This window comes from Sinohyriopsis cumingii, chromosome 2 (assembly GCF_028554795.1).
Source record: "Sinohyriopsis cumingii isolate HCF-2022 chromosome 2, ASM2855479v2, whole genome shotgun sequence".
Lineage (NCBI taxonomy): Eukaryota > Metazoa > Mollusca > Bivalvia > Unionida > Unionidae > Sinohyriopsis > Sinohyriopsis cumingii.
In genome coordinates, this window is record NC_142962.1 from 140,530,450 (window position 1) to 140,556,147 (window position 25,698).

Consider the following 25,698-nt stretch of genomic DNA (forward strand, 5'->3'; position numbering starts at 1 on the left):
GTGTCGTATCAGAAGGTATCACGACATAACAGCGTGTGTCTTGGCTTCTGAATAACAACGATTAGACTATTTTTCAAACATGTATGAATCTACAACATATACATCCTCTAGTCCCGATGAACAGTATCGAACATCGGACTTAGAAACTCATAGATGCAACGCTACCGCTTTCGACACTGCGTTGTTCACATGTCCTCAAACTGTTACAGCGCCTTTAATAAAACACACTCAATGCCATTGTCTAATATTTTAAGAAAGTCCACTAATTTTTATGATCTAAATATTTTAATGAAAGACACTAAATGCCATGATCTAAATATTTTAATAAAGTACAATATGTGCTATGGTTAAACATTTTAATAAAATACACTAACTGTCATGACCTGTATGTTCTGCTGATGTCACCTAGCGTTTTCAACCGAGTTCTTGTATTGCACAAAAGTCACCACTGAGACATTTATCTGTAGCGAAAATAAACGCAAAGCTTTCCAGAGTCCCAATATAACTTGAGCATCCATCTCTCTCTCTCTCTCTCTCTCTCTCTCTCTCTCTCTCTCTCTCTCTCTCTCTCTCACGCACACACACACACACACACTTTCAGATCAAACTGACTTGAAGAAGAAACGGACTGCATGGATATCATTTCAGTGGCACGCCCATTTATCCAGGTCAAAATGTTACGATACTCTGTCGAAGTTGTCATCCATAACAAAATTATAAAATCTAAACCTAAGTGCCACAAAACGCATTGATTTTTAATGAACATTTTGAAATGTGAAGCAAAGACCAAAAACATTATGGTTTATAAAAATCAAAGTAGAAATTACGCCCAACTTTACAATTGAAAACAGATACTGAGCGATCTATTTTGAAGACACGTGAACTAATTTCAGTGCCCCATAAATAGTTGACAAATTCCACCTTTTGAACCATATTGCATCCATTTCTGTGTTGCTGAGTTTTAATGACAAGGCATGTGAAGCTTCTAAAAAGTTTATGAATTGCAAAGGAAGTTGTTTTTCGTGTTGTTTACAGAATTTTTGCAAGGTTGAAGTAACAAAATTGCATTTAAATTTCTTGTTGCGAGAGATATGCGTTCTTGTTTCACTTCAAGGCCAAGAAATGGGTTAGACATCAAAGGATAGTAGGTTTGCACCCCAATCTCGCTGCTGTGTTGTGTCAATGAGTAAGAAACATATACATTCCAAGGTCTATCAGTAGGTCTTATAGTGTGGGTTGGGGGTTAAGGGTGGTGTTGGTATAAAATAAAATCACTATTGTGCACACTGTATATTATCTGTCGTCGCCATTTGATGCATGTTTTTGAAGAAAAATATTCAACTTTTTAATGGAGAGTAAAGTCTTCAAATAATTATGTACAACACTTTGGAATATTTTCAGTGAAAATGAATATTAAGCAACAGCGTGGTCTTGGATACCTGCCCGTTTTCTTCTCATACAAAAATGTTAGGTATTATATCTGTGCCGACTTACCGATAAGCACGACTGACTATTTTTCATTTGTTGTGCTGCACAGTAGATTGACTGCAATGACAATGTTCTATTGTGACTGACTTGTAAGCGCGAGATGGTTTTGGTGACCATTCTTCAAGAATACATTTTTATGCCAAGATAAGGATCTGATACCAAAAAATCCTCATACAGACATAGACAAGACATTATCAAAAGAAATTACTCGTGACTGCTACCCAACTTACTGCGTTTTTGATACATATCTCTCTCAAACCTGGATTAGTTTGGTTTTGCTTGGTTTAGTTAAGCTTTCTTTGGTTTCATGTTTAATGGAACATCGAAAGTTTTACATCGTGCCGAGGCGACTGGAGACAACCCAGCACGTCCTATAAGACCTGGCCTCGTCTGGACAGGATTAGAACCTGCACCTTTCTGTTTCTACTAAGCCAACGCGGCTCCCATAAAAACTGGAGTAGTTTGTTGCCATCAAAATGTTAGGAATGTCCTTTATACTATAATAAGTTAAATGAGGTCACATTTGCTCGTGCCCAGCGTGCATTATATTGCAAACTTCGTCGATTCAGATCTAATGTACATCGGGTGCCGTAAGATCAAATCGTGCGCTATGATCTGCCTGCGCATTATGATCCTACAACTGGGTCAATACTGTTCACAATATGGTGTGTGTATTTATGGAAAAACACGGTGACCACTGTCTCACTAACGCTTGCTGGTATTGAGACAAAGGAAACACTTTTAGGGAATCTTACGGTGTTTGTGCTAAATCTTTTCAATGAGTCCTCATGGAACCATTGTTACATCTGTTAACTTAGTAAGACAAATTCTACAGTATAAAATTTAATCAGCATCACAGAAATGAAGTACACTTTCAATCAAATACATTTTCGAGACGTAAATCATAACACATTTTAATTAGTTTCATTTTAAACCAATGAATGATTCCTCCTGAATCAGGGCTGTATCAGCAAAGGGCGTTTTAGTTTTGTATTGTCACAATCATCATTGCTTGCAAAGAAGTACAGAAATGGGTTACTGAAAACTGCAATTGATGGACTGCACTGTTTACATTTAAACGATTTTAATACTTTTTAAATTAAAATATTACCATAACTTTCTCGGACAAAGATACACATATACTGTACATGTATGTAATAATTTGCTGACAATTTCAACTCTAACTTATGTATGCCTGTATGAACGTTTGATTGCGAGGAAACAAAGAGTTAGAATACTTACCAATTATCACAAACAGAATCGGCAAGATATATTTGAAATCCATTTCCTCACTCTCTTTGTCGAGTACAGCTTACACTGTACAGTGCAATAACAAGACTCGCCAGATGTGATTAACGGAAGATGTTTTATCCAATTGCTCCCCACTCGAAGCATGAACGTGGGGCTGACGTAGCGAGGTCTGGTTTGCTGTGTTTCAAATAACGGAAACAGCTGCAGCAGGGTTGTTTGTTTTTTTGTTGGTTTTTTTTTTTTTGGTTGGGTTTTTTCTTTGTTGCCTTTAGCTTCTTATATACGTATGTTTTGCTTTGTTGTAGACAAAGAAAAGTAGGGTTTGAGACAAGAGAAGAAATTAAAAAGGTTACAGAAAACAAAAAAGTAAGGGACAGAGAAGAAGTTGATGAACAGTCTATTTTCTATATTCACTTTTAGATAAAGTAATTTCTACAAACAGAACGCATGCAGAATACTATATGCATTCTGTTTATGCATTTTTGACATCCTATGACCGACGGACTAAATTAATATTGTGACTAAATTTGTCTCTCTTTATCTAACATTTATGGCAGGGTGTGTAGAGAAAAATATATTTCGATCTCAAAGTTGATGATTTCAAATTACAACGGTCCTTTTTGTCTTTGTAACCAAAGACTGCGATAATTTTAAAATGCAAACAAAACCAAGAAAAGTTTCTTCAGATGTGTCATGGAGGAACGTAGGTGGGTACAAGATAATCCTTGCTCCATTTGTAACCATCATCAATTAATTTTCCAGCGATGGTGGAAAATGTTGGATAGATAAAGATGGAGAGGAAAACTAAGGAAAAAATAGTCTTATTTTAAGAGTTAAGAGATGACCGTTGTCACAAAATATCATTCTTACACTGTCACATTTTTATCCCGTCAAATCTATCAAAATTGTTGTTGTTGTTGCTGTTGTGTGTGTGTGTGTGTGTGTGTGTGTGTGTGTGTTAGTTTAATTTACTGTATTCGGAAGATTTCTGTCCTGGGATTCATTCGGATTGTGTTTTAAGAACGCGCTTTCCAAAAATGTACTGTAAGTACCGGGTTTTGCGTATTTCAAAGCCACGCCTTCATTAGCATCGAATAAAAGTCTATACTGAGAGAATCCATTAACGACTAATTGGACATACTTTGTGGTAGATGCAAGCGATTGTGTTAAACGGTAATTTAAACGTTCTCGTTGGAAAATGAAGCACTAAAATGGCTGATCACTGTAGTTCGAAACGAGACAACATGCACATGTTTACAAATTCTTTGCATGCAGAGTTGCATCAGCGACATTACACTCTTCCGCAGAACTGAGTGAACGAACATTTTTGTCATACCATTATAAGCACTTAACTGCGTACTTAAAGAACTTGTAAATTTATCATCCATACCGTTTAAAACTGTTTTAACTTATATCGGACCCTACACGAATAACCTGTTTTGACTTCACATCGTTCCCCCACCCTACACCGTATAACCTTGTTTTAACTTTATATACCCCACCCTACACCGTCTAACCTTGATTAACCTTATATCGGTCCCCCACCCCCACCCCGTATAACCTGTTTTATGAATATCATCGTCTGAATTTCATAGGTACTTAAAGCTTAAGGTCAAATAGAAATTAGCTCAGTATCAATAAAGAGGAGGGGAAGGGTGGGACAAGGACATACGCTGAGTGGGAAATGCATGTGTGTCATCATATTTGAGTGCTGGTTTATAACTATGAAATTTCATCTCTCTCTCTCTCTCTCTCTCTCTAGCGCGCGCGCGCAGTAATCATTTAATGTATTCTGAAATTTTGGCATGACATTACAAACTGGGTATATTTTCCGAAGTCACATCTAAACAGATAACAAAAACGTTTTGGAGAGAATATTAATCTTGATCAGGAAAGTACAGTGAGACTCTCTCATCACGTGATACTGTTCCCTGTCCCTCCTCTCACTACTCCAGCATGCTTCAGTGACACAAGTCGGTATATGAAAAAAGTTAGTGGGGTAATCACAACAAGATCCGACATAAAGGTTGTATTTGCTTCCTAAATTATTCTATCGGTCTATTTCTTCGCCACACATATCTCAAATGGATTAAAGAACTGCAACATAGAAGTCATAACGTGCATCTTTCGTCATTGTTACATGCTTTAGTGATTTCTCTTAACTTCTGTAAGGAGGTGACCAGAAAAGAAAATTCCTCCACCCTCCCACCCAAACCCCAACAACCACAACAACACAAAAAAGAGAAGAACATGCGGAAATTGCATCTGAACGAAAAACGTGCTTTATATTTCCAGTCACTAGAAACAAATATACAAAATACGTTGAGGAGAGAAATTTACGCCACAGTCACTATTATCATCAACATTATATACAATCAACAGCATTATTATCTTCATTCTCCTTGATGATGGTGGTGGTGATGACGATGATGATGATGATGATGATGCGATTCAATCATTCAAAACGTTTTTAACATTAGTTTGCGTTTGTAAGGGACATAACTCATCCTGATGTATGCTGAGGAAAAAGTAAGTAAGTTCCCACTGCATTATTGTTATTCCTATCGACTAAATCAATATTGTTGATTTTGACTAAAATTCAGCTTGAACAGTAGTAGTAGCAGTGCGGGGGTGGGGGTCTGGGTTTCCGCACACACACATAAACGTAAAGTCACTTTTCACTTGAAATTTGACCATCACTTTATTCTTACGCACGTTTAATACGCACACTTTGAGTAAGTACGCGCATGGACTTCAAAAAAAGTCAGGGCCATTTGAAATTTTGGACACCCTTCCCCAGAATACTTGACCTGATCCGGCCCCAAGTAGTATTATTTCTGTGAGGGCTTTTATTTGCTGTCAATTATACTATACTTAAGCGCAGTTGTCTTAAGTCTCTCAGAAATAATTGAGTTTGTAAAAATAAATTTTGCATTAATTAAAATTATATAAAATTCATGTTCAGCACGAAAACGTTTTTATATTCTACTCAAGAACCTACAGATAAATAAGATTCCTTATTTTATATGAAAATATTTTTAAAATGCACGTTTAAATAAACATAATTATTGTGTATGGAGAAAAAGAAGAAATTCTCAAATCGAGCATTCAAAATCATATCACCAACGGCGGATAACTCTACTACAACCAGTTCTATTAATGGCAGTAGTGTGAGACAGAGTTAAGTGGTAGCTTTAAAGTACCTTGATAGCTGTACATACTGAATTTCCTAAAGACTATTTTACGATTTTACGCAAGAACATCGTCACAGATAAAAATGTATAAAATAAATTCAAAACAGTGACTTGAATATATAATACGTGCACCCCAGACTTATAAAATCTTTTGGCTTTTGTTACAAACTGATTATCAGTTAATTTACATTCTGAAAGCACAGATTCATTCGGAAGAGCGGAACTGTTAGTGTGTAATACAAAGACAATTCAGACAGATTAAATTATTATGGGTTCATTCAAAATGAACACACACACACACACACACACACACACACACACACAATTCGATAAGATATTAAAGAATACCTAAATGCATAATTTAGCTGAATCTTCCTTAGGGGTTGTGCACTTAGTCGAGAGGGTATGGGATTGGTGCGTGCACACAAAGGAATGGGTGCCCTAACTTGCGCACCTTGGTTCAAGCCTACGTAGGAGACTGATCATAATTCTCGAACCTGGATTATTATCTGTCTGCCTGTGTCTCTCACTCTATCTCTGTGTATGTGTGTGTGTGTGTGTATATATATATATATATATATATATATATATATATATATATATATATATATATAACATCAAACGTGATGGCAATTCAATCTTGTTGAACTTTTTTTTTTCTTTCTCCGCACCCTCTTGTGAATGCGCTATAGTGAGATTTTTTGCGCCCTAATGGGATTAACCCTAATGAGAAGAAAAAAAATTTCAGCGCCTCGCTGAGCGGCGCTCAAATGGGATGCGCTCTAGCGAGACCAAACCATATTTGTGTGTGTGTGTGTGTGTGTGTGTGTGTGTGTGTGTGTGTGTGTGTCTATCTGTGTCTGTCTGCGTGTAGTTAAACAAAGATAGGCGTTGGTTGGCTGTACATTTTTGTGATATTCACATGTATCAAACTTTATTCATTGTACCCTGGTGTTAGTTTACTGTTTGACAGTTTTATTGATTTGTTCTTTCTCGAATGCTACACAAGGTCTGGTGTCAATAGTCTGCGTTAAATATATCAATTTACTAACAAAGTCAATTAAATGTCACAAATGCCTCTGATATTAGACACAATTCAATTAATATTTGATGATTCACAAGAGTCAACGAGATTTACCTGTGCATAACTCGGTGCATGTCGGGATATGTTATGTCGATTGTCCTATTTAGCGTCCCTGGAAACACATTGCGAGGCCCTCGCGTGAATGCCGGTGTGTCATTTTGAGCAGACAGAGAAAAGTATCCAAATAATGTGACACTTTAGACTTATTTCATTTGAAAATAGGACACAACATGATATTAATACAAATCTGATGAAGATTTTGTCCAAGGGATTTATTTTCTTCACTATACAGGTAAGATCAACGTTTTGATAGTAATAGTTGGTGGTGATTATTAAGTCATTATTGATGCTCTATTTTCTTCAATTCAGTTGGGGACAGATCAAGTAAGTTTATTACTTAATGTGGTATGCAAAATATATTGTTTATTTTTTATGTTCTTTTGTTTGTGTTTCTTTTAGAGAAATGTCACAATGTGTGTTTATGTATATGTGAACACCACTTTTTAAAATACTCAAATACAGCACACGACAATTTCCCTAGTAGCGCCCCGCCATTGTTTGAAGTATTGCTCGTATAACCCTCTCAAGTAGTTATACGATTTTGACTTTAAATTTGTTGATCAATGGTCCTCTGCTATCTTTTAAGGTAAAGATTAGGGTTATAGCATTCTATATATTTGAATTATACTGGGGTTTTGAGTGTCTGATAAAAGATAGTAAATTTAAATATGGACAAATGCACCATATCATCGCGTGAGGTATGGCTTAAAAACCGCACATTCTCCTGTAAAATGATCCTGACATAAACATTGTAGAGGTCCAACGATCTTTGCCCACATAAAAATATTTTCCTAAGCACAACCAGCTCTTAAGCCTCTCTTAACTGTGTGTGTGTGTGTGTGTGTGTGTGTGAGAGAGAGAGAGCATATATATATATATATATATATATATATATATATATATATATATATATATATATATATATATATATATATAGATAGATAGATAGATAGATATATAGATAGACAGATATCGCTGTTGACGATGTGTTTAATTTAATTTCACAAACGTTATATTCAATAACGTTATATTCAATATGAATAGTTTCAGATTTATATCTATAAAAAAGTCACCCAGAGAAATGTTACAGTACATTTTATCTTGTGTCATAATTAACTTACTTTTTTCCTTTTGATCCGTCGCTTGCATGCTTTGTCGCGATCGCGTTTTCTTTAAACAAATTTTCCATTGCTATGAAAGGAAGTAAATGTGACAGAAAGTTTGGTTTTTCTTTTCGATGAATCAATAGCTTATACGTAATTACATTCAAAATGGAGGAGGTATTTAATAATATGGTTGTGAATATCGTCAAATGATGTGTAATTCCGATTGGGAACTGATGGTTCGGTTGGTTTTATGTTAATATCCGTCCAGGACAGCTTGGGTCAGCTTCCTCGTTGTTTCCTTGCGAAGGGCACTTAGTTTCCATTTCCTCGACATGAAATAGCCAAGAATGTGTTAAAACCAGCCAACCAGCCAACCAAACCAACACTGTAATCAGTCTCGGTACATACTCTAGAACTGGACATCAAATATTCAGGCGTTTGACAAGCTGTCAATATGGTCGCTCAAGTCAATATGTGACATGCACAAGTCATTGATTTTTGAGTGCTGTCACTCAACTTCTGTTCGGTGCGATTATATGGTTGTCTAGGATAACAGTACATTTACCGTAGCTATCTAGTGTTGCTTACTTTGTCAATACTTATCAATAGTATCACCAAAACCACACTATTTTTCAAAAGTAATAATATAAAATATCACCCTTTTCATCATCATCATCGTCTTCTTTCTCACATATCCAGGTTGCTGAGCATTGGCTTGAGTCCACGCGGACAAAGGCAAGATGTCAGCATGTAAAGCTGGCTGTTTCCGAATGTATTGAACACTGACATTTATGGTGTTAAAGATATAACCATCGAGTGATTTACATCATCAAATTAATTCATATCGAATTTTGATTGGTTATTACTGGGAATGAAGATTCACGATAAACTACATTTACACCAGGACATACTTAACGTTAAAATCTCATAATTTCTCACCGGATCGAGATTTTAATTTATACTAAATAAGAAGAATTTGACAATTTTGAGAATAACACACAAACCCATTCTTCAACGTTTAAATATTATATACAATAATATGTTAGTTCTCTGCAATAGGGATAAGACTTGCTAAAACTTGACGGAGACCCTTTCTACCTCGTTTGAAATGTAAGAACGTTCGTTTCCATGTTATTGACTGTTTAATCACTGCTCAAGTTTGCTTTTTGTAAAACCATGATTAGAGACAATTAAAAGTTAAATCTTGTGGAGAAAATTTAAATTGCTTCATATTATCCTAAAGGTAACTGTACACTTAGGCTTGTACTATAAATTTGTTTAACATTTCTGAATTGACTGTCATTTTCTATACTGCTAATTAGCTTTTTGGGCTTCAGTGACAGTCCTAATTTCATGCATACTTTATTAACGTATATTCGCATTTCTCTACCATGTACAAAAATTATTCTTTAAACCATAATGTTCCTATTATGATATTAAGTATAACGTCATCAAAATTATTGCTAATAGAGACGTACAAAGGTTCAATGGCTTTAAAAAAAATAACTAACCATTTGATTCTAAAAGTGCTGATGTACAAAGCACGATGTTGTTATGCTGAGAGAGAGAGAGAACACCCGTCTTCCCAAACTAAGTTCTAGCCTTGAAATAAGGATATTATAATCATGTCTCATTGTTGAATCGTCTCAATGAAACCTGCATTGCAATGATATATGATTGCTATATAAACTAGTGAAATGCATACATTCGAAATTAAAGGTATATGAAAATGTTGCATACAGCAAATATTTGTACTGGTGTGAATAAAATGATATTTTACTAGTAATGACTAGGTTGTTCAAAGTAGCTATTGTGTTTTATAATATCTATATACTTAGACAAATTGTGAAGTACACGGAAGAGAAATAAACGAATAAAACTACCGAAGACAAATATGCACTGGAGTAAAAAACAGGTCTATGTAAATACAAGAGGTGACAGTGAGCAGTTAATACGATACTACTGCATTCGTATATTTAATAATATTAGATAAAAACCTGTAGAGTAGGTCACATTATCCTAGTTTTAGTACACAGACATATTAAGATGCACCATGATAATAGAACAAAAGATATTAAAATTAGACCTCATATACGAGATTTTTAAGTGGTGTTAAATAAGCTTATACAGAAAGTAACACACCCAATTACGAAGTGACTAAGCCACGCTAAAAGTTTGGCCTCAAAATGTTTTTGAGATAAACATCACAGCCCAGGTAGAAAGGATAGATGAACAAAAGGACGGATTGAGAAAGTAAATCCTACATACCGGTCATTCTCGAAGCTTTAAAGGTATAATGGTTTGTCCTAAATGACCCTTAGCGCTATATATGGGCAAAAGTATGATATAAGTATTGTACCATGATGTCGCAATTAATAACAAACATTTGAGTGACCAATGAGTTTCTAAATCTCATTTGAATGTTGGTTTTTAATTATAAGTCGAATGGTGCAATATAAAGACCGTAAATTTGCTGTGCGAAATTCATGACTTGCTTCCATACAGTTGAGTCTCTTATCCCTGTACAGTGTTAGGAGATTTTGAAGATTACCGTTTCCATGTTGTTGTGACATTTGCTTGTTGTACTTCGAAGATTGTGGACTCTGAAGACCTTCTCTGCACAGTAGGTGGTATATTTATATATTCAAAAACGGTAACAATGAAATTCAGCAATTAATGTTGTTCATATTCTGTATTTTTGCATATGTCTGTATGACATGATCTTTGAAAACATTTTTTAATTTCGTGTACAATTTAGAGTTGCACAAATTGTGAATATGATCATGCACATACACGAACAAACACGCAAACCTGTAGCCACCCGTTATAAACGCACGCACGCAACCTCGAATCAGGCTTCGCTGTATGATTAAGAAGAATTAAACCGTCAACTTGTTTTCAACTCTTATTCCTAATCATATTACGTTGATCACCTGCTACTTGAGACCCCTACCTTTATCGTCGCCTCTTTCTAGAGAGCATTTCAGACAATTTTACATCCCTGGGGTCAAAATACATGAATGTGCTGTATTTTTTAAATAATACTAAACGGTGTTTTCTCATTTAGGCCCATATTCAAACAACCGTTTTCAGCGAGTTGCGCACGGATTGCTTGGTGACAGCCGGCAATTTCTTAAACTGACTTTGAGAATAAAATTCATGCTCAAAAATTCAGCACGAGCTTTAATGCAGAGAAATTCCATTATCTTTCTTACAATTTATGCTCAGTATTTAAGCAGCATTCCGATGAGCTGAATGTTTATGGTACATTGGCGTAAACTGGGGTTTAAGTTGGGGTGGTGTTTATTATTGCTGTCTGTTACTTTTGATCACTCTAACAATATAATGTCTACCGTGTCAATTGTATACAGAGAAAGGCGATTTACTGCCGCAAGTATTGCCTGAAACAGTCACAATATCAAATACAGACAGGAGACAGACAGTCGTTCACAAGTTTTTGCTGTTGTTGTGGGGTTTAACGCCATTTTTCAGCACACGATAGGCTATGCATGGCGGCCAGTATTAATTGTGGAGGAAGAACTCGGGAAATCCCCGGAAAGAACCACCGACCCAAGAGAAGCTACTGACAAGCTTTCTCACATACCCACTTTGGCTGAATCCGAGACTCGATCCCACGCAGACAGAGGTGAGATGACAGTGATCCGTAACGGAGAGCGCTTTAGACCACTCGGCCAATCGGGGCCCCTCGTTCACAAGTTGTAGACAATTTGTTAGGCTGTTTTCATGTATGAGTGTTACCGTCTGTTCAACTTTTTTCGAGGGGTGTGTGTGGGGCAAAACTTGATTGGAGGGGGGCAAAACTTGACTGGCTTGTTAATTTTCGTATATAGACTAAAGCAATTTTACAGCACATGACACCTAAGTCTGTACGCCTAGGTTGTTTTCGGTAAGGATATATTTATGCTCTATTAGCACTGAAGACCTATACACAATGTTAGATTGCTTCCGCGTTTGAACTTGAACGTCTGAACACCTGTTCTTTATTCAGTAAGGAGATCATTATGCGTTGTTAGCACTGAATGTTTTAGTGTTAGGTTGCTACCGTGTTTGAACTTCACAATCTGAACACCTGGGTTGTGTTCACTAAGAAAAGCGTTATGCATTGTTATCATCGATGGCTGACACAGTGATTGACTGGCCCTGCGTTTGAACATTACCGTATAAACGCCTGGCCTTCTTTCAGTAAGGATAATGGTACACACGGTTCGCGTTGAAGACTTCCACCCGTTCCGTCCGATGTACAATGCACCGCTGCTACTAGCTGTCGGTTAGGTGGCAGTACATACTAAGGGAGGCAATCCAATAGATGTGGCTTGGACAAAACTAAAATATCTGTTTGATTTGACAATGTGTAGATAGGGTTAACATACTGGAACCTTTGCTAGCGAAGATGATAATCAATAAGCAAATTTATAAATAATTTTCAGGCACTTTATCGGCGTTTGGTACGTACTTCGTGAAGTCACCGCGAGACTACATAAAGGCAGCAAACAATTTTAAGAATGCATGAATCCAATAGTTGGATTCCTCAACATTCATGGTAATGGCGTAACATTTATTTTCTTTTGATTTACATTAAAATTAAAATAAATGTACTCGCGACACGATACGAGTGGTATTGGTTACCACCCTCTTCCGACGGAGCAGTGCCTAGTTTTCGTTTGACATTGTTTTTGCCACAGACCCTATTTTAGCTATCTTTGAATAAATCGGAAGCCACGATAGTTCAGTTATTATAGCGTCTGACTCGTCATCCAACCATCGTCGGTTCGATACATGCTCAGGCCGTCCCGGGTCGGCTGACTCAGCATGTTCTTAAGTAAAGCATTTGGCTCAAATTTCCTGGGCATGATACAGACAAAACACGTGTTTACAGTGCCGTTAACCACCCCCACCCAATCCCCTATTTGATGAAAGCCGAAAAGGACCCATTGATACGTTCTCGCAGACAGGCATACTGCTCTCTATATGACGCTGGAAAACAATAGGCCTGCCAGTGATTGCACAGACCGTCTGACTCTGGGGTCAACCCTATTTTTAGTTTTCATTTCAGTCATATTTGCGCCAAATTGTGACGTAAGGTTGATAAGTCTCTACATTTAGCTTCACTTGTTTTGAAAACCTTCTATAATGAGGTAAACTCAACAGCATGCATTGGTGATAGATTCTTGAGGAAATCAATTTGTGGTGGCATCGACATTTCAAGTAGGCTAGTATCTTTCAACCAGACATCTGGCGTGGCTCCAAAATGCTTAATTGATCACAGTTATCGACATCGCAAGCCACGGGCGAAAATCCTCTTCGGTTTCGTTTCAACAGTGGCTGCCAATACTATTTCCTCGCTTCCCACTATTATTGACAAACTTGCTTAAGAAGTCATCGCGAGCCCGAATAACACTGTATTGCTGACCCATCTTGAATTTTCATTCAGCGTTTCTCTTCTATATACACTCACGCATCGAACAAAATGTCACTTATCTTGATACATAACCATTAGCGTACTAACGGGATAGGGTGGGGTGACGGACTGGGCGGTCGCTGATAAAATTAAATTACAAGAAAATCGTTGGCGGGGCCATCATCATTGCTCTTGAGTCATTTACACTTGAACGAAACTGTGCATAAGTTTTTTTTCTCACTGGCTTTTTGGTGAAGTATTTGTGTTTATGTGCATTTGTGAGAAACGAGGATAACATAACAGAGCACAGATAATTGTCACCCTTGGTTTGCGACCATGGTTTACAAGCAGAATGTGCTTTGATAACAACGTGTGTGTGTGTGTGTGTGTGTGTGTGTGTGTGTGTGTGTGTGTGTGATTCGGATTTTTAACGTAGCTTTAACAATTGTTCAATCATATCGCTACGATGTCTGCAATGTGGCAGTTTATAGTGAAGTCTAGCATTGGAGCATCATGTAGCATGATATCCCACCCAGTCACATGATTCTGACACCAGGCCGATCAGTCCTAACACTAACCTCTTAATGCTGAGCGCCAAGCGAGGCAGCTTTTAGTACCGTTTTTGTACGTCTTTTGCATGACTCGGCCGAGGATCGAACCCACGACCTCCCGCATCCTAGGCGGACGCTCTAACCACTTGGCCACCGGAGCGGTTGATAACAATTTGTAAGACCGAAGCTAAAAAGATATATATTCCTATATCAAATTTTGTCTGGATACACCTTATGTATGCTTTCAAGCAATAATAAATTTGAAACATAACATCATATAAATCAACATCTCAAACAGATACTCAAGGCGCGTGTCTCAGTCAACAAATGAAACTGTCAATGTATACATGAAATGTGACATTACATCATCTCGTTAGCCAATGGAATAACTGTCCAAGTTCTCGGAAGACCTCCTTCTGGCATTTCAAGAAAAAATTTAGTTTTAATAGCAATTGGGGTACTAAATGCTAACGGCTAGCAAAGCCGGTCGCGACTGCTCTGTATTGTACTGTACCTGTTTCGTTTGGCAGGAGCGGACGTCAGAACGGTTCCCGATCTTATCAATTATTAGATTATTGTGAAAGTAAGTGCAAAATAATATTAAGATAAAATCAATGTGTGGAAAATGGCCAGCAAAGCTCTGTCATTTCGAAAATAGTCAAAACACATACTATTAAAGCAATTACTCAAAGTAACAGTATTGAGCAAAGTGAGGTATGATTGTTGTATGTACACAAAAATCCGAAGTACTACACTGTTAGCTTCGCAAAAAAATTAAATGTTTACAACCTATTTGGAACACCTTTTACTTTCGAGAATCGAGTCACTTATAACAAGAAAAAGAGACGTTTTCTATGATAGAGTACGTGCTGCATTATAAAATAATCTTTATAACGTCTTGCGATGACAGTGGCCGTTTCGGGGCAGCTTGTTTTGTAATTTTCGTCTAAACCTCGTGTTCTTAGATGTTTTTCAGCGAAAACGCCCAGAGTTAACCTCAGAAAAGCAAACATGGTGCATCGCATGCACGTTCCGCCATCTTTGTTCTCTTCACTCCCGTTTCGGGGTGGTGTGAGTTCTCAACCATAGAATAACTTTTGCGATCAACGTTCTTCTCATTAATGAAGAATTTTCACGAAAACATTGTTCGCTCATCAATAAATAACTCGCACAAAGACGTCCAGGCAATATACATATGACATCACAATTTAAGCCAGCTACATTCCGCCAGTTTTGCAAAAAATCACACGAGAGCCATCAAAATTGCACTAATTATCAACTAATTAAAGATAAATATTATCATGAAATTGTGAAGATAAATTTATAATGACATAATACATTTGGCATGGTTCTATTTTGCCTAACATACTTGAAGAAAAACCATGATACATCGCACGATGGTTACTGAGTTCTCAGTTTTCTGCATTATCCCCCATTTTACGCGGTATCACTCAGCCAAACTATTTTTGAGGTGGGTTTTGGTTGAAAAACCAAGAGGCGTTCAGACTCAATAGTGCGAAGAGTCTTGTATCTGAAATCTATTAGGTTGTCTGCGGTGGCTAAAATTCACCTCACATGTGATTGCGATGCTATTCGCATGAAACATAGAACACAGAAATCTGAGTATAACAATGAAACAATGCATCAATAGTTTGTCATTAAATGCAGCAGACATCATTGTTCATGTTAATATTTGTAATGATATGACGAAGGTAAAACCTAAAAAAATGGACTATATTAGAATGCCTAAGAACAAATGCATTATGACTTGACGTCATGGATGACATTGTGACGATTTGTCGGACAAATTCAGATGCTATAGTAATCATTCTGCATTCACCATATGAAAATGGCAAGTATTCCCTTCATTTAGATTCATATTTATCCATATTCCTTTGGAAGGTCATTATTTAGACGCCCCGAGAGGTGCATACGGTAAAATCGATGTTAAAGTACGTAGACATTTTTGGACGAAAGGAACCTAAAGGTGTTATCCCTGTACAATCCGGATTGAAGTCGCGCGCTGTGATGTCACAATGAAAGCTACGCATATTGATAAACAAATTTGTATTACCCTCGACTGTGACAATTCCACTCGACGCGCTCTTATTTTGACCCAAGTTTAGTACATGGACACCATTGATTGATTGACTGATTGATTGGATTTACGTCGCGTGCGCCCAGAAGGGCATGTGCGACGGGTTTATTCCCGCACAGCGGGATGCTAAATGGTCCTGGGGGAAGGAATTAGTGACATGGCCACCATTGTAAAATTCTTTAGCGATATATAGTTTTCGACTGGAAGTTTCTTGGTGATAGTTAAGGTATAATGCATTCAATAATCAGGACTGAATAGACTTTGGTTAAAGAAAATTAGTGTTAAATTTTAAAAGAACAATTTTTATTTAATTTAAATTGAGCAAATGCGAATGTATGACCCACGTGACATGTACTATAGTCTGGTTGTTGATACCTCGGTTTTTGATTGGATATCAATCTGTGAATAAGCAAGGAAGGTATCATCCATTCAACATGCTAGTGACTAGTGAGCGGAGTTGATAGACTAAGGTTTAGATGACATAACAGTCAAAAAAGCCTTATGGCAGTGGTATCTTCTATCAGAGTACGAGTTGTGACCTATTTCTATAGCAACGGAAAGGCTATGGACATTCCGAATGTAGTGGCCAGAAGTGAGAGCGCCACCTACGAAGCAGCTTGCATTTCTACATGAGATGGATGTTTACACCCGAAACGAAGCAGAAGAGTGATAATCGTATTAATTCGACATCAGGTTAGGATATTTATCAGTTTTGGTAAGTCGATTTATGAGTTTAATTTTTAGAAGGAGACAATGGTTTCCAGCTTCTGGTGGGGATGGTTGATTACATTCAGAGCTTGCATCCTTTGTGTGAACTTAAAAACTTTATCAAGGATACACAGTTTTATATGCACATATTTTGTTTCAGATTTCTTATCCTTGCGAGTGTCTTTTGGTGAATGAATCCCAGTATCATGTCGTTACACTGGTGTTATATTATAACAGTGGCTTCCTTATGAACGAAGGCAATCGAATCGGTTGTTTATTACTCTATTAAAACCGATTGCTTAACATAAAATTCGAGTCGTCCTTTTCGTTCACGAGCGTAAGACAGAACCCGAGTTACCTCCCTCACTATCAGAGTGCAGCGAGAGATATGTTGATAGATGTGTTGTGTTCTAAGTGTCAAAAGTACACAGTTGTATCAACTACTTGCATATTTGTACATTGTTTTCATTTCCAGTGAGGTTTCTCCACTTTACTGCTGTTAAACAGTCATTTCAAAACACTTTATTTTGATGGAAAAAGAAACTGAAAATATATTGCAAAATAATGTTTCTGGTATACCTTGTTTTATTAGGACAGAGAGAGAGAGAGAGAGATTATTTATTGCATTCATCGAAACTCGATATGCACACGTCATAATATGTTATTGATCTAGGTTATAAACATAATCACGCTTTTATAATCCCCTAAGCGATGTACACGCAGAGAAAATGAATGTAATTTCATGATCATGATCATGATTCCTTTGATCACTGAAGCCGATGGTTTGAAAATTCAGGTATATTTACATATAAAGTATACCCGTCCCCAAATTTAAAGACACTGTACAATAATAAAACAATCTTGGGAGAGATAGGGAAAACGTTTGAGCCCTTCCCCATCCCCGATAAGTTAATCAAAGGAATGTCATGTGAGAAAAGAAGGAAAAAAATAACAAACAATAAACGAACAAAATTAAAAAATACAAAAATAACCACAAAAAAAAACAATGTACAATTGCTATCACATTCTACTGTTATTGATATTGTATGCATACCTTATTTAATTTTCTCCGGGAACCTCAGTGACTTGTAACCCTTTCTACATCTGAATAAATAAATGCACCATGCACAATATTGCCGAAATGTGCACTTTTGGAAAGTGTGTGACAACTGCGGATTGCGTTGTCATGGAGTAGATGGATACATCGGGTATCGATGCGTGGACAGGTGGTTAGTTAGTGTTCCACAACTTTTGGCAATATTGCGTACGCACAAAAATTTCCAGTGACACTAGCAACGTGAGGCACAGATATCTAGACGACCGAGTCTTTTGCATCGAAAAACAATGCGTATACAACTATATTGACAGTTTGACTATGTCGAACGATTTGTGGTCTCTGTTTTTTTTTATTTTCCGAGCAAAATGTTAATATTTTCTTTTGAGTCTGGTTAAAAAAGTAAATCAATGTTTCGTCACCTGTGACAGTCTTATTCAAACGTTTCTAGTCACTTTTCATGTTCGAGTAGTAGCTGTCTGGCGATTTCAACCCAAATCTATTTTTGATCAACCCACTATTGATCGGCATTAAAGTTATTGACATGTTTAACGAAATGAAGCTATAACAAAATATTCAAAACTTTTTAATTACCGATCGTAGCTTTTGGTAATCTTATTTGGTTGTATGCAAATGCATGCTGGATACTGTTTTTGTGAACGTGCCAATGAACCATTTTGCTTAACGCCAAGGTAAGTATCCGAGGCTGACCGAGCAGTACAAAAAGGATACTCCAGTTCGAAATTTCTAGGTCAAGTGGGGGGTTTGGGTTGGGGGGGGGGGGGTTTACAACCTGACGGAAATGGCCGAGATATGTTCCGATCGTACTCAACATGTATCAGTGGATTTATTCGTCTTAAATTGGAAGTGCGTGAGGGTTCACTGCAATCATCAAACGTCCATGGTGGACTGGTGGTCTGGACTAAGATATCTTGGGATTAAAATTAGCCAAGCCGTTTCAAATTTTGGCTCAAACGTTCTTTTGTTAAATCATCTTTTTGAATATTGGCACCACCTTGGCAATTTTCTACTGATTTGGAAATCATCGTAAATTTAATGACTTATTAAAAATTAGTAATAGTGGCTTGCAATCTGAACATTTCGTTTTTTTTAAAAAGAAGTTGTTAATATCATCTCTGTCAGGATACAGGCTGTGGAGTGTTCAGGAGAAGACGGCCTTTTATCCCACCTGTAATTCACAACTCAATTCACAACGAAATTAACGTGCCATATAATGATTTTTTTTATATATACGTAAAATGGGCAGAATTTGAAGGTTACATTGCCCTTTAGCTAATTAATCATCTATCCATGCCAATGGATGTCTGTTTATTCCATAGCTTTTCGATTTGTATTAATCCACTCTTACACACTCCATCAAAGGCTTTAGATATGTCACAGAAGATAATGCACGAATGTTTACAATTGGTCAAATGCATTGAGCTATATTATGGCTGATTGACCAGGTATAAACCATATTGCCATTTGTAAAGAAAATCATTTCATTTAAATAATTATGCATATATTTATATATAAAGATCAATCTTTCATTACATATTTTTTTGCTAATGTTACTGAGAAGGAGTAAGGTTTCTAATTTGTCGTAATAGGTTTTCCATCGTTTTGAATATTGGCACCACCTTGGCTTTTCCACTGATTTGGAAATCTTCGTAAATTTAATGACTTATTAAAAAATACTATTAGTGGCTTGCAAATTGAACAGTTCGTTTTCTTAAATAAGAAGTTGTTAATATCATCTCTGCCAGAAACTTTATTGTTTTGTATTTTGGTAATTATGTCTGTAATATAGCTTTCATTAAGTGGATTAGATTCAGTGTGTATCGGCATTTTGTCTCCAAGAATGTCAACTGTCTTTTATAACCATCAGTACATGATATCGAGCAAAAATAATAAGTAAGTTTGCATTTTTTTTCAAGTTTGAATGAACTAGTTCTTAATCAATAAAATGGAGGGCCCGAAATGTTAACAATCCAATAAATTTGTTCGTAATAGTTTTCATTTTTTTCCAATAATAGTTTAGATGAATCTTATTATTTTCGAACAGACGAATGTCAAATGCTTCGACAAATAATTTTCTTGTTTCTTTTTTCTTTCTTTTTTTTTAAGTTTCCTTTTTTTGTTGCCTTTTATATCTTGTTAAATGAAGGGGCTGTTAGTCTTTAATGCATTTTCCCCCTCAGTCTGTCTCCCATTTCTCGTCTTAAATCGGATTTAAACTGTATTTTGTCACATGGTCTGATTATAATCAAAAACTGAAATGGAATGCTCTTTTGAAAAGAAAAAAAAAACGGATTTATAACATTATGAAACAATTCGCACATTTATTCGATATCTTCCATGTGTAATTAGCGATTAATATATTCATTAGTTAAATATTACCTTTTTAGTAGAGCCTGACTTTTCCATTGAATTAATTAATTTAGGAACAATCTAGTTTTATGCTGACAAATGTGGTTTTGTTCCTTAACAGGCAGTCTGCCAGGGTTAATTTTATCGTAGCCTGTAATTGGATCAAACATGGTCTCTGTGTGCGTGGAGAAATGAGTTGGTTTATTTATTATGTCAGTCACATTACTTTATACTAAAACGATCGTGCAGTTTAGTATTGATTGGTCTTCGAAGATCGGCCTTTAGATCACCTGTAATAACACTGGATGTTGATAATTCGCTTTCAGCATCAGTGCACAATGAAAAAGTCTCCCAAAAATGAACTGTTGATGTTGGTGGCCTGTATACCGTGCAGATTAAAATTGATTTGGAGCTAAGAGTTGTAGCCAAATTATCTCACAGCCTTTAAATCCAACTTTCGCAGTTTATGCTTTCATTGACTAAAATTGTCGTACAACCGAAGAAACAAGTTTCTATGCTTGCGAAATGTTCGAAGGCGCTCCCCCACCCCCTTTTTTCCGGTAAAGCATTATCGAGGTGAGTTTCAGCAAAACAAATACTATCAAGATTCGTATAGTTGAGATGTAAGTTCATCAGTTTTATTTCTAATGGTTCTGAGTCCTAGATGAAATATCGAAATGCGCACGCCCGCCACTGTGTCCACGTATACAGTGCATAAATATATTCTCATATACAAACATGCACATATACATATAAACTTATATACACACATATACTTACCTGCACCTATGCATACATAAATATACACACATATGTATGTATACATGTAGCATATTATGACGAATAATGGTCGAGCATTATTAGTAAACAGACGAGTTTATGTATACACTGTGTGAGGACATGTAGCAAACAATTCGTATATTGTCAAGGCTGTACAAATTATATGTAAGTTTTAATATTTAATATTATTTAGTAATATATACCACACTTCAGTCCTTGTCTAGGAGTTGTGAGATCAATATATATGGTACGAAAATTATATTTGCATAATATAATTTAATTTAGAACATAGACGAAGACACTACATAAATAATGATGGTCATTTGTATACACTAATTAATAAATTTAGCTCTTTACTAAACGTATTAAAACCAGTTATGTAGATCAAAAATTTGTATTGCTACTTAAGATTTCTGAATATTTTTTTTGCCATCGTTATTATCAAATCATTTATCAACGTTTGGGTGCTGCAGGGATACGGTAACGTCATTTTTTCCCCCAGGCATTACTACTCGATCATTCGCTGTAATGCGCCAGCAGATCACGGTCTGTGTTATTTGTTATATTGATTACTCTTAACAGATCTGGGTCTGTGCGGTTTCCAGTTGAACTCGACTTACAAGCGAGTATACACAGTAATTCTAACCAAGAATGCTCCACTACAACAAGCAATTATATTTGGGGTGGGGTCCAAAGCTTCACCAAAAATTTGCTAATTCCGAAACACTGGCCTTCAATTTTCATCTTCCCCGTGAAACACGTAGCTGGAAGGTTGCGGTTATGAACGATTACATCAGTGACCACTGTGATTTGACAAGATAACCATTGCTATGTGCGAATGTGCACGTGTTCTCCAGTACATTTATCGAGGTTATTTCAAAATAGCTTTTGATTCTTTTAGATCTGATCAGTGTGTTTGTTAAATTAAATTGTTTGTTCTACTTGTGGTTGGTTAAATATTTGTGCCTATTTGTAACTAAAATAGTACGATCTATGTATTCGCACAATTTAAAATTCATTACAATGTATAAAGATTCTGCTGTGCTCAATTGAATTCGTATGGCTGAAAAAGGCATGGTGTGATGTCCAACCTGGAGACATAAACCCTAATAGCAACGGAGATATGTACTTTTAATGATATCTTCAAACCCAGTAATGCATACAATAAATCTCTTAGACAATACAAAAATTGGTCTTATAATATTGCTTTGGTGGATAAGAGGCTAGAGAGACATGCAGGTCTATCTAGAATGTTGCCTTGGTGGATAACAGATTTGAGTGCCATAGATTTAGCGTAGAACAAAACAAAAGTTGAATGTAAGCTGAGGAGCAAATTGGTCATTTACATCTGATGGTGGACATGCAAGTATTTCAGAGGTATACTCTGTCCTATTTTTGTGTCAGAGACCGGCTATTCTCTCACTATTAGTCTTGAACATGTCATGATTCCAACCTTGATGAACTGAAACGCCAGACAAGGAAATTTTAGAACTCTTATCCCTTGGCATGAAAAGAAGTGCCCGTCAATTACTTCCTCTATGATAACAAGGGACAGATCAGCGTATACCTGTCGTCTTGAACAAAAAGAAATTACCGTATTTTGAAAAGGCATTGCATATGTCATTATTTGCTTGCACATTGGACCACACGGAACATGTTTGTATTGTAAATTAAAACAAAACTATTTTAGGAACGTGAATAGGCATTCTTTCATATGTTAGAAAATGAAATCGCAAGGTAGAACTAAAACTTTTATCGATATACTAATTTTGAGCCAACTAATGAATATTTCACATATTTCCTAAATCAACATCATTATTTGTCTCGTACAAATAGATTTCTGTTCGTATACGTTATATCTTTCAATCTTCTATACAATGACTGTTGACTTTCTCCAGTTACAAACATATCAGTTTCTTTTACCGTCGGTAGTTCTGAATAATTTAAAACCGTCTTCTTGTACTAAAACACACCTGTAAGAAATATAATGTACAGTTAATTTGCAGATATAATAAATTTTATTGTTACTTTACCGTTAGCAGTATTTTCAGATGAAAGAACTCAGAAGCAATCATGTATATCATTCACTGACGATGGATTATTATTGCAAACCTTGACATTTTGTAAACAAATTAACAGATACGTATAACTAATATATCAAACCGTTTAACCGTCACAGTCTATTCTGTGAATAGATGTTGGCTTAACCTCCGATAGCAACATCAACTTTAACATTTCGCTGACAAATGTGTCACACTTCGAGTAGTTGTGATACCGCAAATAACTGTAAACCACTATAAATTTTAGGTAAAGTATGGCAGTTCCCTAATGGTTTACCCATTACGCACTGTGTAGATATGATGCTACTAAGCAGTCACTACAGTTTAGAGAGGAGTCTGATGATTTAATTCAGACGTCATCATTTTGTGAATGATGTCACAAAGGATACAATCGGGAAGGAAAGATTTTAAATGTTATCGGCCTGTGACATTTTTTTTGGACAATTTAGGCTCCTCAACCAGTCAAATTAAAATGTTCCGCTCAGTTCGAAGCTGATATAGTAGACAGTGACGACTTCGCGTTGTTACCTCAATGAAAGGCAAAATATCTGGAAACTGATTAAGTTACAAAATTTATAAACTAAACAAACGTGTACGTATATTTTATTATACTGTCAAATTAAAATGTTTGAATATAATGTCAATCCATTTGAGAATCTAAAAATTGTAACACTAAATAATATTTCAGCAATTATATTTCTTATCTATACTGAGCGTATTAATTTTGCCATCAGATTGAATGACGAGTCACGTGACCATTTGAGCTATTTGTATTTTAAAAAATTGATCCCTACAGCTCTGTATAATAAATGTTTTATACTGTTCCATTATAGGCTTGACTGTCAGTATGGCTTTTCTTTGGGTGTCGTATAATCTCGGCAAAGGTGGAGAATTTGTGAATATTTTTGTCACAGTGTCAGAATGCAGAATACATGTCAGAAAATACGCATGATACATTTGTAAGCAGAGTGGGGATTAGCTACAACTGTCGTATAAGAACGGGATTTCACTGAAAGAATTTATCGGGCACTGCGACATTTTGTGTAAATCGAGCAAATTTATGTCTGACTTAAACTTTAAACAAGCGTGTCGCACGTCAAGGAATAAATGTTTAAGTTGGTGAAATAGGGACAGTGAGTTTGGCTGAGGCCAGAACCATCTGTTTTGAAAGTGAATCCATGATGTAATGTACAAAGTTCATGATAATAAGACCTTTCTTATTAGTTCCATGGTTCCTTCTGGTCGTTACTTTTTACGGTCACCTTTTTCAAACAGAAGAAAATCAAGAAACAAACGAAAACAAAATACCAACACAGTAATAATAATAACAACAACAACAACGTTGGGACACTAATTATATAGGTCCAAGCCCTATGTCAGTTTCTTCTTTGTACCGCTTGAGAAAGAGACTTCAAAATTTGAAAAATGGACAGGTGTGTTGGCAGAATTACACTACTATCTGTGTTGCTTACTTGGTTGTTCTTTTGTTTTCTTCCATACTTTCACCACTTTATTTACTTATATCATGCCGAGAAAATTGGAGCACAGTTTCTTTTTTTCAAGTGCTGGCAAAGGTAACCGACCCTAGTTGGCCTGGGCGGGTATCGAACCCGTGACTCATGGATTACGAGTTCGATCCTGTACCAAATGAGGTGTTAGTGAATGAATAAGCAAGAAAACTTAGGAATATGATGATTTCCTTTGAGTTTTAGTTTCCATGCATGTGTTATATATTTTAAGTATTTTTGACGGTTTTGAGAGGCACTGCATAATGTTGTGACTAGAATTTAATATTGACTCTTCATTGGCTATGATGTCGCATGATGATTCTGGGGATCAAACTCGGGCCTCAAAGAAACCGAGTGATTTACCATTAAAATGCACAAAATCTCTAACCCTCTTGTTTACCTTCCTCCTGTGAACCTAATAACCTTACATGTGGTATCAAATGTTTTTATTTATGTTGTGCATTTTGTACACATATTCTTTTCAACCACAAAACAATGGTACGTTAAGCTTATGCATATACTTTGTTCATTATTTTATGGGACTAAATATATATGAAACCAATAATGAACTTCAAACTTAGTTTACATGGTTGTCTTATTCGTTTCCAGGGCCCAAACACCCTTATACAAATTTGCAAATTGGATCTCATTCTCAAACATGACTAATCGATACAAATCTATCCATTGGATGTACCAAATTTACAAGATATATTCTTTCTTAAGATCTTCGGCATCTTATCGTCTTGTGGTCAAACTTAAAGCATTTTATCGCAATTAATTACGAATATTTACACGAGCCGCGGTTGTTCAGTGTATAGCGGGCCGAACTAGCGGCTGAAAGGATACAGTTAGAATCATACCATCCAGGCAGCCAGTATCTGCTATGATGATGTGTCTTTCGTTCAGGGACGTCATTGGGGGGGGGGGGACAGGCGTAATTCCCCCCACCCCCACCCCGAATTTGCAT

At 36.3% G+C, this 25,698-nt stretch overlaps 2 protein-coding genes across 4 annotated transcripts in view; one reads left to right on the top strand and one right to left on the bottom strand.

Annotated features, from left to right (window-relative positions):
- LOC149805947 (uncharacterized) overlaps positions 1-2,889 on the bottom strand; it is a 78,930-nt gene extending 76,041 nt beyond the window's left edge. Inside the window, exon 1 of one of the 2 annotated variants that reach the window (XM_089950729.1) lies at positions 2,731-2,889. In XM_089950729.1, coding sequence (XP_089806855.1) covers positions 2,731-2,773 — 43 coding nt within the window. In that variant the 5' untranslated portion in view covers positions 2,774-2,889. The remainder of the gene's footprint in view (positions 1-2,730) is intronic. The other variant, XM_089950730.1, reaches the window with a different exon arrangement.
- Positions 2,890-7,125: 4,236 nt separating this feature from the next.
- Positions 7,126-25,698, top strand: part of LOC149805948 (uncharacterized) — a 40,251-nt gene continuing 21,678 nt past the window's right edge. The window contains exon 1 of one of the 2 annotated variants that reach the window (XM_089950732.1): positions 7,126-7,309. The gene's annotated coding sequence lies outside the window, so the exon portion shown is untranslated. Of the gene's footprint in view, positions 7,310-16,746; positions 16,967-25,698 lie in introns of those variants that run through there. The other variant, XM_089950733.1, reaches the window with a different exon arrangement.